The 11,964-nt window shown below is 58.7% G+C and overlaps 2 protein-coding genes across 2 annotated transcripts; both read right to left on the reverse strand.

The window, feature by feature from the left end:
* Positions 1–476: 476 nt before the first annotated feature.
* Positions 477–6,053, reverse strand: BESB_028470 (carrier superfamily protein; the record flags this gene model as incomplete). Its single annotated transcript, XM_029361521.1, has 7 exons — positions 477–538; positions 1,019–1,070; positions 1,530–1,589; positions 2,240–2,374; positions 2,707–2,795; positions 3,200–3,405; positions 3,961–6,053. 7 exons carry the CDS (start codon positions 6,051–6,053, stop codon positions 477–479), a joined length of 2,697 nt encoding a protein of 898 aa, XP_029215421.1.
* Positions 6,054–6,192: 139 nt separating this feature from the next.
* BESB_028480 (uncharacterized protein) lies at positions 6,193–11,671 on the reverse strand (the record flags this gene model as incomplete). The annotated part of the gene is made up of 8 exons (XM_029361522.1): positions 6,193–6,453; positions 7,591–7,654; positions 9,092–9,220; positions 9,724–9,754; positions 10,361–10,429; positions 10,795–10,906; positions 11,115–11,213; positions 11,624–11,671. The coding sequence occupies 8 exons, from the start codon at positions 11,669–11,671 to the stop codon at positions 6,193–6,195; spliced, it is 813 nt and encodes a 270-aa protein (XP_029215422.1).
* Positions 11,672–11,964: the final 293 nt, after the last annotated feature.

Raw genomic sequence — 11,964 nt, forward strand, 5'->3', positions numbered from 1 at the left:
AGGCACGGAAGGTGCGAAGCTGCGGCAACTCCCCGCCACGTTCTTCGACAACGGAGCAGACAAAAAAAAGGCCACCTCCCCCCCCCTCCCACCAACAAATGCGCCTGGGGTTGCCAGCTCGCTGACGCGGACGCTCCTCACACCACGAAGCACGTGAAAGCAGCCCCTCGGGGGGCAACGCCCGAGCGTGCGCACCTCACTCTCGGCGGTTTCTCGCCAAAGTCAAGAAGGCTAGCCACCGCCGCTGCGCCAGAGGCCACGCATTGAACAGAACGCCCACGTGCGCATGCGAGCATGTGGTGACGACCCCACCCTAAGCCTCCACATACAAACAGATATAAATAGATGTATACACAAATACAGGCATATATATACATATATTCTAACGGAGTTGGGAGCAGCTCGCGCCGAAGCTGAGTCCGCCCTTCACACAGCGGGCCGCAGAAAGGCCCCCGCTTCCTCGGCCTCCACTCCGCTCAAGCCCCGGTCTCCTTCACGTACAGCCGTCTCCAGAGGTACTTCACCGTCTCGTAGGAACCTGAAGCACCACGCATGCACGCAGGCCACACCCTTGAATCGTGGCGTAAAGAATCAGAACGTGAAAAAGAGGCCTCAGTGAATCGTCAGTCACACGCAGAAGGCCTCGCAGGACTAAAGAGGATCAACCTCGTTTGAACTCCTGAACCATTTCACGTACATTTACGGGAATGATAAATATATATACGGAAATATACAAATCAGATGCTGACCGTCCAAAGGCCTCCCACGTGCCCGCCGCGAGAGTCATCTGCTACAGAGTTTGCGCATCAGCATTGAACTACATATATATATATATTTTTATATATATGCAGAGAGAGAGAGAGAGGCCTGAGGTCATTACATGTTGCATGTATATGCCAGCTAGGGGTGCGCGTGAGGCTTCTACCCGCGCAGGCACACCCGCTGTCGGACTCTCAAACGAAGGCGGTGGCCGTCTGCGATTAAACTCTAAACCCTGGGCAAGGCAGGAGCGACTGACCCCAGCAGATTCCAGTGGCGGGAGCGCTCAAAGCAATCCGCGTCGACGTGCCCTGAAAACGCAAACAGGGCCCGCCAGGTCACGCTTCCCGCTTCCCGAGGCTTCACATGTTCTCCAAGAAAAGTGAGATTCTTGCATGCGAGCGCAGGTGCAGACACAGCCACGCATCCGCGGAAGCGCATATCTCTCCGTACGCGCGGCCAAGCATCGCAAACACTAAAGACTGGCGTGCTCAGTTGAAGATAGGCTGCTGAAAGACATTCATCCGCCTGAGCCAGAGGCCGAGGGCAAGAAACACAGAAGAGTAATTTGGCGAGTGTTGCGCGTCAAGCTATCGGCGCATCGCGTCCTTGCATAGAATCGAGTGGGCAAGGAGGAGGAAAAGTCTCCTTAGCTGCCCACGGCCCGCGCAAGGCGTCCCTGAGGCTTCGCAAGCGGGAGCCAGAAGCGCAATCATGTCAAGTTTTCGCTCACGTCCCGCCGCGGGCGCCAGAGTTTGGTGTCTGCCTACCTTCCAAAAGCCGCGAACGCCTTCCTCCCTAAAAATCGTGCGAACCGCGTTATGCAGCGACTGTCGAAAGAGACACGCAAGCCCCACCCCCACCGGAAAACCGCATTCTTCGCAAGCGGAAAACAGAAAGAAGCCGAGACGAGTGCAAAGTGCGAAGAAGCACATTCCAGCTACGTTGCAGGTCGCCAGACGTGAGTTGACGCTTTCGCAGCCGCTTGAAGAGACGTTGCGCGCGCTGGCGTCCATAAGCAAGAATGCGTGTGGGAGCCATCCGCTACATACACGTGCCCCATTACTTTCCACATAGATGGATACAGATACAGGGAGGGGTGTAAATGTAGATAGAGAAATAGATAGATACTGAGAGGCATAGACGAATATAGATAGATATAGCTAGATATAAATATAGATACAGATAATTAGATACATAGATGGGGTAGATAGATATAGATGGATATATAGATCGATAGATGCATGTAGATAGACAGATAGACGAGGAGGCCTAGTACCAAGGACGGCGTTTGGATGAATGCACACGCGGCTACGCACACTATGGAGAGAGCGCCTGCGTGACTAGGCAGATACAGAGAGTCAACGCACGCACAGGCAAACACAAATCGCTGAATTCCCCACGACAAGAGGGCATGCGTGAAGTGATGCTTATACACGTAGGTGGAGCGCTGTGCATGTGCTGCGCTGTCGGCGCTTACCGTGTATTTCTGGCTGACTCGAGGGAGGAAAGCCCCTGGGGGCGAGCCCAGGTTCGTGGCCCCCGGGCCGAGGCCCCCAGGTCCTTTCCCGAGACCCGCCGCCCGCGCGGTCGCCTGGCGCGCCAGCGCTTCTTGCTGCAAAAACAAAACATATACACACGAAAGTGTCGCGCCCAATGAATGAGGGGGTAGTTGCTCAAGGAGGTAGCTCTCGGGCATGTCGAGGCGAACGCTTCTGCACCACGTCGAGGCTTTTGTTCGGTTTCCGCGGTTCGCTGTCGCGGCGGCGGGTCAGCCCCGGAAACATCGAACGCCTCTTCTCTGACTGACAAGAAGCGCGAGGTGTGAACCCCGTCGCGCGTGCCGCTGAAGCAGCTCGCGAAGCCCCGCGACTCGGGTTGAGGAGAGTGCCCAAAAAAAACGCGAACGACCCGAGTGAACGTGGAAATGGAGAGCGCCGGACTTACTCTTTGCAGGTAGCAATCCTGTGTCTGCAGCCGCGTCTTGATGACGTCCAGTGGATTTGAAATCAAACCTGCAACTCCACCGCTGACCGCTGCAAAAAAAAGACAAGAACAGTGGCTGATGCGTTCTCCTCTCGCAGACAAGAGGTGGGGAGAAAGCGGAAGAAAGAGTCAGGCGAAGAGAGGGATAGAGATAGCGGGGTAGAGGGGAAGAGATAGATATAAAGATACGCAGATAGGTAGTGGCTGACAGATGTCGATCTAGATGTGGAGGCACAAACTGGAATGTGCTGTTCAGCATCTTTAACTTTTGCATTAATATTTGAATGAAGAGATTTAATTTTGAAGAAGAATTTTTTCTAGGTTCTCGAATACATTCAATGTTTATTACAAATTCAAGCAAATGTCAAAATGCATGTAAACGTGTATATCCTCGTGGCTACCTGCATCTGCGACGCGGCGGCCCGCTGTTTGCTAGCCCCTCCGCAGCTCTCACCTGCGCATAAGAAGTACAAGTAGAGGTTAGTGCTGCCGCTTGCGTATCCCTCGAAGCGGCGAAAGACCGTCTGCTTCATCCACTCGTTGACGCAGACGAGCGTCGCCCCATAAGGCAAGTTTAAGAGCACAGTCGCCGGCAGGCTTCTGCACAGCGCCGCCACGCCCTCCTGCTGAAGAACGGTCCGCAGGCAATCCAGCGGACTCCTGAACGCACGCGCAAACGAAGGAAACAAGCGGCGACCAAAGGCTCCAGGCCAGAGAGGCCGCAAGAGCGATACAAGCAATACGCACACGCACGCACATGCATGAATGCACATATGCGTAGATACATACCTGTATGCATGCGTGAATTTGTACATGCACAGGTTCCCGCGCCCATTCAAGCCGCCTCGCCCGTGGGGCTTTGGAGTCCCCACAACCGAGCGGAACAAAGGACGCCTCTCTGTCTGGCCGCGTGGACGCGGAGTCAATCCTAGCCCTGCTTTCGTGTGACCTCACGGAGTGTCATTCGCTGGGTCTGCTGAAGCGCTCTGTCAGGCGACGCGCTCCCAGCTGTCAGGGGTACGCAGCCCTGACGTCCCTTTCTCAGCCTCCGCGCCCTTTCCCTTTCAAACGCCTGTGTTCGCTCCACAGTTTCGCGGGATCTTCTCGTTTAGTTCAGCTGCTCGTTTTAGCGTAGTTCCATTCGCTGTCCGATCTCTCGGCCTCTGCCTTGCGGCGCGCCATTCCATCCCCCCCCCATCTCTTTTCTAGACGCACCTGTAGCAGCCAAGTTGCAGTCTCTGCTTGATGACGTCCATGGGCGTCAGCACGATGTCGTGCGTGACTGTGGCGAGCCCTCCGCAGATCAGCGACTCGACTGGAGACAGCTGCAGCCTTTCCTCGCCCGCCACCGCCCCCTCCGCAGCGTCGCCACCGGGGCGCGAGCGGCCTGGCACCTGGGCCTCCCCCACGGCGACCCAGCCGTCAGACCAGCCGGCCCCGGGGGGCTCCACGGGCACAGGGCCCCACCTGTTGGATCGCTGCCCCTTGGCCCGGCGCGGGCACCCTGGCGCCTCCGCAGCGTTGCCTAGCGAAGCCGCGTCTCCGTCGCCTGCTTCCGTGCCCTCCGTTCGCCTGTCCCCAGATGCAGGTGACGGCGACTGCGACGCGGAAGCTGAGGGCGAGAGGCTGCGTTCTTTCCTGTCGAGAAAAAACTCCTTCGTTCCCTCGTAGCAGAGGAAGTAGAGCGCATGCGCAGGCACGCACCCCGAGGCAACCGCCGTGGCGCCGCGGTAGAATCGCGGGATGCCGCCCTCACGGTACAGCGACCTCGCGGCGGAAAAAACTGAGCTCCGGCCTCTCTCGGCTTTCACACCTTCCTCGCCACGCACGAAAAAGGTCGCCGATACGCGCCCTCCAGCAGCTTTCTGGCTACCCGCCGGCTCGCCACAGCTCGCGCCCAACTCGCCCGAGCCCGCGAGCGTCGTGACGTAACGCGTCCCCACCTCAGTGCTGCGCGGGCCTTGGGGCAGCAGCCAAGGCTCGCCTGCGAGTCGCAGCTGACACTCTGCACACGTGGCAGCCGCATACAGGGACGGGGCCAGGCGCCCTCGCGCGGAGAGAGCGACAGACGAGGCAGATGCGAATGGAGAAGCAGACGAGAGGGGCACAGGGTGTCTTTGACCTGGTTGCCCTGCGCAGCCTACGAGACGACACACAGACGGAAGGCCGCTGCTGGAACCGAGAGAACGGCCAGGGCTGCATACCTGAGCAAAAGGCCTTCTGGAGGCGTGGATCGACACTGGAGATGGCCCCAGACGCCCTAGAGATGAACAGAAGGGAGTCAGAGGCCGATGTGCAGCTGGGCGTGAGACAAGAGCGAGAGCTGATGTCCCCGCCGGCCTGCCTGCAGCCGCGCGCCCTCCGGCTTGTTGAGACACGCCCTCCAGGCCGCGGAGACTTCTGCCGCCGCGGGCTCTCCCCCCTCCGCCCTGCGCGCGTCGTGGCGCCGAGGACGATGAGGCGGACGAATGCGCGAGGGGCGAACCTGATGGGGAAGCGAGAGAAGAGTACGTGGAGCTCTGGCCCCCGCCCGTGGCGGGCGCGCGCAGGGGCAGCTGGCACGCGACATGCCTGGAGCTCAAGGCGAGGTTCCCACAGTCCAGAGGCGCCCTGGTAAGTGTCTGGCTGGTCACGTCAGCTGCCCGAGTCTGCCGCATGCGGCAAACAGCCACGTCCCGGTGGCGCACGGAGGAGAAAGGCTTGTCACGAGGAGAGACGACGAGCGAGGAGAAGGGCGACTGGCGCGTGTAGGTCGCCGGCGCGACCGGGCAGGGCGGCAGAGGGCGCTCGTGGAGGGGACACGTGGCGCAAAAGGGGCTTTTTCGGGCGCGCGGCTGGGGCAGCTGCCCCTCCGGCGCGGCGGCCGCCCTAAGGCTCCCTGCAGCGTCCAGCCCTCGCGCCGCCGAGACCCGGACCGCCTCGAGGCCGTGTCCCTGTGGGGGCGCGCCGCCGCCCCGCCCCGTCCGAACGGCCGGCCCGCCGCCCGCCGTCTCTGCGTGCGGCGAAAAAGGCGCCTGTGCACCCGTACCCCCGCGGCAGGCCTCCCTCGCCCTGACCACGTCTCCTGTCTCGGCGCCGTTTGCGGGCGCGGCGGAAGGCGTTGACGCGATGCACAGAGCCTGCACCCGAGTTTTGATGGTGTCGATCGGGTACATTGTCAAGTGCTCCATCAGGCCCGCGACGCTGCCCGCCGCCGCATGCAGCGCCAACGGCCAGTCGCCCCGCCACTCTTCCCACTCCAGGTTCGCCTCCAGGAACCCGCCCGCGCGCACAGGGCCCTCCTCGGCTGCTGGCGTCGGTGCAGCCATTCTCGCTAGCACGTGGAATGCCTCGAAACGGCCTCCCCCTCTCCGTCTGCCGCTCCAGCAGCCTGCGGAGCTCTACTCCCGTCGGCGCTCCGCCGCTGATCGAAGGCGCGCCCCGCCGTCGTCGGGCTTCGCGGGGCCGTCAGACCCACTGCCCCGAACGGGCCTGCGGCCAGGGGCGAGGGGACACCCGGTGCGGGCGCGGCTCCGGGCCCTGCTGAGAGACGCACGCTCGCGGCAGCGCCTGCAGAGGCAGGGCGGTGAGAGACTCCGACGCTTCTGCTGGAGATGAAGCCACGCAGGACGCCAGGGGTGCGTCGTCGTGCTGCTCAAGCTCGACAGGAGTCCCCCCTGCCCTGACTGTCTCAGGAAACCAGCGAAAGCCGCTGCGGAAAACTTTTACCTAAAAATGCGCATGCACACGCAGGACCTTTATCCCTGACGTCAGATTGGAGGTGCCCTCGAAGACGAGTCTTTGGATGCGCTCTTTTTCAGCACAGAACTGTCCGCAGAGCCGAGACTCACGCGCCAGACACATGTTCTGTCTGCGATCTCCGGAGGGGGGGGAGGGGGGAAGAGTACAACCGGTGACAGGGATACGAAAGTCACCGATTAGTCGGCGCGGGACCGCACACTGATTCACGCCGCCCATCCCATGGGCCCACGAGCCTCTGCTGGCTCCTGGCGCAGTTAGGACGCGAAAGGCCTGCGTGTGCTCAAAAGGGACTCGAACCTGAGAACGGCCTCCCCCCCCGCCCCGCTCCGTCGGCACAGCCACGCGGGAGAGTTGCAGATCCACCTGCGCGGAAGCGGTTTGCGCCAAACTCAAGCGGAGAGGAGGGCACCCGAGGAGGACGTCCACAACGGAAGGGACGAACCCGGACGCAGGGGTGAGAGGCGAAAAAGAGGCGTCGATTCTTGTCAAGAGGCCGCGGACGAGTAGATGGACTCTGCGCCAAAGACGTGACCAACAATAAAGGCTGTGGCAAAAGCAAAGACGAAATCAACGAAACGAAAAAAAGCGCCAAACCAAGCGTTTTTCAGCCGCCAGACAGCCGACAGCATGTGGCAGCCCGTAGATTTGCAGATCTGCGCCAAGTGCCAAAGGATAGACCGGGTGGAGAGCGGAGAGGGAAAAATGAGAAAGATACTTACGGACTGCGTTCTCCTCGATGCAAAGACCGTGTGTGCCACCCAACAAAGAAACCGTAGTCCACGCGCAGTTGCGGGGCTCACACCTCGGCGATTGTATTTTTGAAGGGGCGCATGAGGCCAGAGAGGAGCGGAAAAAAAGACGAAAGGCGATGGCCGCAGACTTCCCGAGACACCTGACACCCGAGGAAGACGCGTGGAGAAAGGAAATGGGAGAAAAACGAAAACGCGGCGTGAAGGAGATAAGATCGCTACGAGAGCTCAGAAAAAGGCTCGCTCACAACAGGCTGCTGCATGTAAAAAAATCGCGACTCCGCGACACACCTGATCACAGGGGGGTGTGTGCTCAACGGGAAACCCCGCAAACAGCATGTAACGCCTCACATACCGGCTCATCTGCATAGTGACCCTGGAAGTTTTGCGGTTGCCGCCCACTCAAAATCTCCTGAACCCTGCAAACGGCTGACAAGGCCAAAACGCCAATTTTCCCTCTCAGCGTCGCGAAATCTGAACGCAAAGCGTCCACGGATGCAAGTTGTCAAAAAAACATCAGGCCCCTGCCGGTTTGACACTCCGACTCTGGCCACGCCAGATACTTTTTCTTCATTTCTTTGCCCTGACTGGGATAAGAAGGACGGTTGATGGCTGTTCCCCGCGTCGGAGTTGGAGCCTTCCGAATGGAAGCCGCAGAACTGACAGGTGACCTGGCTAGATTTGAAACACCGCAGCCTCCACCTGCCCGCCTCCCCTCTGGGGCGGTAGCAGGGCGACGCCCGCTCTGCTTGAAAAACCTTTCTTGGCTTGGGGGGTTTCTGCCACTTCGACGACGCCAGGATGGCGAGCCCTGGCGAAAGAATGCATACGCAAGTCCCTGTGTAGACGTGGCGCCTCTCAGAGTGCCTCCGCCAAAGCTTGCAACGCACACACGTGTATTGTGACTCGAAGCCAGAAATTCGTGTTGTTTTGAGAGTTGTGGCGATCCCTCAGTAGGCAACCGACCCGTACATCCGCATCCTGTTCACTCGTGAACGATCGCTAGTGGCTGGTGGCAGGGGAAGGCTGCCATCGTAGAGAGGAGGACCCTGCGTCATAAAGATGCACAAAAAACGGTCTACACGTGTAGCGGCTCTCCGCGTCGGAGGCTGCGGCCTTGGTGTTGCACGGGGGCCTCGCACGGCCTCAATCTCTTTGACTCGAGCTTCGAGAAGTTCTCGGGGTCTCGGATTTTCAACCGCGGCGAGGGCGAACTCAAGAGGTGCGCGATGAACTGGGATCGTGCTTGAGTCCCGCGATACGGCAAAGACGCCCACGGGAAGAAGGATGGCCGCAAACCAGGCGTTTTAGGAGCCAAATCAGGGCGCCAGCGGACCTGTCGGCAGTCGCTTAGGGTTCTGCCTTTCTCATCTTCTGTAGGGCACCTCCACACGCATGCTTATAATAATCGTTCTTCGCTTTTCCAGCGATGCCACGATGTGTTCACTGGATATGAGCTAGCAGGTCTTCATAGATAAGGATCTGCCGTAATCCGAGGGCGTACTGGGTCGGTAAAGACCCTCGCCTCCTCGTGCTTCTCGTTGTTTACGCATCAGACATGAGAAATGCGTCGTTCCACGCCCTCTTGGGGCCTGAAATTCTAGCTTGGTGTTTCCCGCGGCGTGCTTCGCAGCTCCGCCCGCTGACCCCCCGACAGGCTTCACACTCGTGTCAGACGCAGGACAAATGCGCGTTCAGAATCCGAATGGCTGGAGCGAGACCGCGTGGTGCGTCCGCCTCAAATGAGTTAAACTTCCAGCAAACTGCCTCGCTAAAGCTTCACTGATGCGTCTCTGCATCGCCCAGAGCAACCCCAAGGCGCTGGCGTCGACTTTCTCTAGAAACGTGAAGCTCACTCTATATGGCTCGCCAACGGTGTTCGGGTGATCATCCCAGCACTCGCGTACTCAGTTTCGCGCGGAAGCGAGGGCGTTTGAGCAAATATGTGTGCGGCCTGAGTCAAGAGGTCCCCGCCGGCGGCGCAGCTGAAAGCGAACGTGTTTTCAGAGAGGTTCAGTCTCAGAGTTTCCAGTTGAGAGGTGAAAGGAGCGCGACTCGCGTCTCCCTCAACAGCCAAGAAGGGAACAAACGCAGAAAAGACGTAAAAGACAGGGAAAAAAAGCTCGCGGTGCCTTGATGGGCAACAGGTCATGGGGACTAGCACGCGGAGCCGCGTGCTAGTCCCCGTCCTCGTGACACACCAAGCCGCAGGCACTTCGCGCGGAAACTGCGCCTACAGGGGTAATCATCTGTAGATATGAATGGCCCAATCCATACACGCACCCGCATGCACACGCGCATCTATACACACACGCTAATACAAGAGTCTCCGTGATGGGTCGCAACGGCAACGAGCAAATCGGGGGCGCTGGCCTCGTACCCGTCCTGCTGCAGGGCTTCTTGCCCGTCTATACGGCGAAGCGGTGACGCGCAGTGAGCTCCAGGCTGATCGTTCATGTTTAGAAGACGTAAAAACTCTGGAATTTACCTGCCTCCGCGGCCGCCGCGATCGCCGCGCCCTGAACGAAGAAGACTCAGAGAGACACCGCGACACCCGAATGCCGGTACGCCGGGAAAAAAACAGACTGCAGGCGCTAGAAAGCCAGAAAGCAATCGAGGCGAAATTCAATGTATCTGAGCCGCACAGGGTTCGCGCCTGGCCTCTCGCGTCGCCTGCGTCGTAGCGTTGAGCTAGGGAGCAATGTTTTGTGATCAATGATAGTTTTAGATGTTCTTTTTAGAGGCGCATCAAAAGATTCGCGGTCTACTACTTTCAGGCTACAATAATCACTATTTTGAAGAATAGTTTGCGTTGCGGAGACAAACATCAAGTTCAGAATGAATAGAGAAGTGAGAAATGTCTTTGGAAAAAAAATCTAGACAGCGTCAGCGGCTCTCAACAAACACGGATGCAAAAGGAAAACGCATGAGGCACGTCTCGCGCATGTCAATCTTAGATTTGACAGAGCACACTTTATCGGAATAAACCGCTGTTCTGACGCTCGAGAGAGGCTTGAGGCCAATTCGTGGAAGTAACCTGCACCAAAAGAGCGTTCTTACGAGGCGCTTTGAGAGAACGACAGAACTACCCCAGATGAAATCTCCCGACGCGAACGAAAACTCACCTCTGCCTCCAAAGCCGCGAACGCCACCCCCGCGCCCGCCGCGGCCTCTCACTCTCGGTTTATCGCGAGCTGAAGACACAAACAATGCAAGCCCGCGGAATCTCACTCTCACACGATCTGCGACACTCTCAGGCCCTCTGTCTTTCGGAGTCACGCGCCTCCCCGTCCTCTCCTCCCCCGTCTATCCGTCCCCCGAATAAGATTGAAGAGTCACGATAAAGCGTCCGCAAGACACTCCCTTCCCGGCTGCAGCTGGTGCGCTGAGATTCTTCAGTGTTATCCGTTCTTTGAAAAAGCCTCGCGAATGCGTCGTCGCGGCTGAGTTGCGGAGGCGCGTCACGAACATCGCCGTCGGCTGCATGCACGCTGGCACGTCTCCTTTACGGTGCTCCTTATCTTGCCCCGGCATTCAAAAACTCCCTCCGACAGCTTACCTTCCTTCTTGTCGTCTTTCGCAGTCTCGAGTACCTCTTCCTGCAGGCGGATGTATTTGATCATGTTGCCGCGGATGTAGCACTCGCTGAGCTTCCAAAAACGCTCGCCGTCCTGCGACGCAAAAAAAACTCCGCTCCATCCCTGCACCACTCACGATCGCGATGCCGGCGAAGGTCTGTTTTCGCTTTTAAGAAAAAGAGGTCGCTCACGAGTGCGCGGGCCTCGCCTGACGCGTGGAGAGAGGCATCTGAGCCGATCTCCGTGGGTGCGAGAGGGCGCGCTCCGCTCGACAGAGACACGAAAAGAGAAAACAGCGTACCTTCGACGTGCATACAGAGTCCTTGAGATGGAGATTCATGAAGCCGTCACAGTTCGCAAGGAGGCCACTGTAGGTCTCGCCGCTCTTCAGCTCTACCATCTGCACAAACAACAAACCGGAAAGCTCGCAGCCCCGTGAATACACGTGTGCCCTCCGCCTCGCTATGTAGCTTCAAATAACCATGAATCTGAGGATGTAGTCCTAAGAAAGGAATAGGCCGGCAAAGCCCACGCAACATCGCGCTGCGCTCTCCAGTTGGAGCAAGTACGATGTCTTGCTTGACCATCCGCGCTGGCGCCACCGCTCGAGAGAAGTCTGTAGAGGCAGATGAGCACCTAAGTTCAACGAATTCATGTGCTGCATGCCTTCCACCTATCCCACCAGCTGCATCTGAACCGACTGCCAGCAAGCCGCGGCTTGGTGGAGAGTTCTTAGAGAGAAGGGTGTCGAACTCGAGGCGAGCGCCTAGATGCGTCATCGAGAGACGCGTCTGAGATGAAGACACTCACCATCGGCCGATTCTGCGCCGCGCGAAGAAGAGTGAGAGGGAGCTGCATGCGCACAGAGAGGAAGAAGAAAGGAGAGCAGAATGAAAGAGAGACGAAGAGGGAAGGACAAAAACACATAGGGCGCGATACAGCGCACAGTGCCGCCGAGCGACAGAGCTCCGTGACGCGCACTCAGAGAGAATGGACTCAGACACGCAAACCAGGAAGAACCGCACCCACCCAGACCGTACGAGAGGTCGACAGGGCAAGAAAACCTGAAGACCCAGGCCCGCAGAAAAGACGCAAGGCACGATCCGCAAGCGCGCACGCCAGGCAAAAAAAGACCCCTCCCGGTCTCTGTG

The sequence above is a fragment of the Besnoitia besnoiti genome, assembly GCF_002563875.1.
Source record: "Besnoitia besnoiti strain Bb-Ger1 chromosome Unknown contig00015, whole genome shotgun sequence".
In the NCBI taxonomy this organism is placed as follows: Eukaryota; Apicomplexa; class Conoidasida; order Eucoccidiorida; family Sarcocystidae; genus Besnoitia; species Besnoitia besnoiti.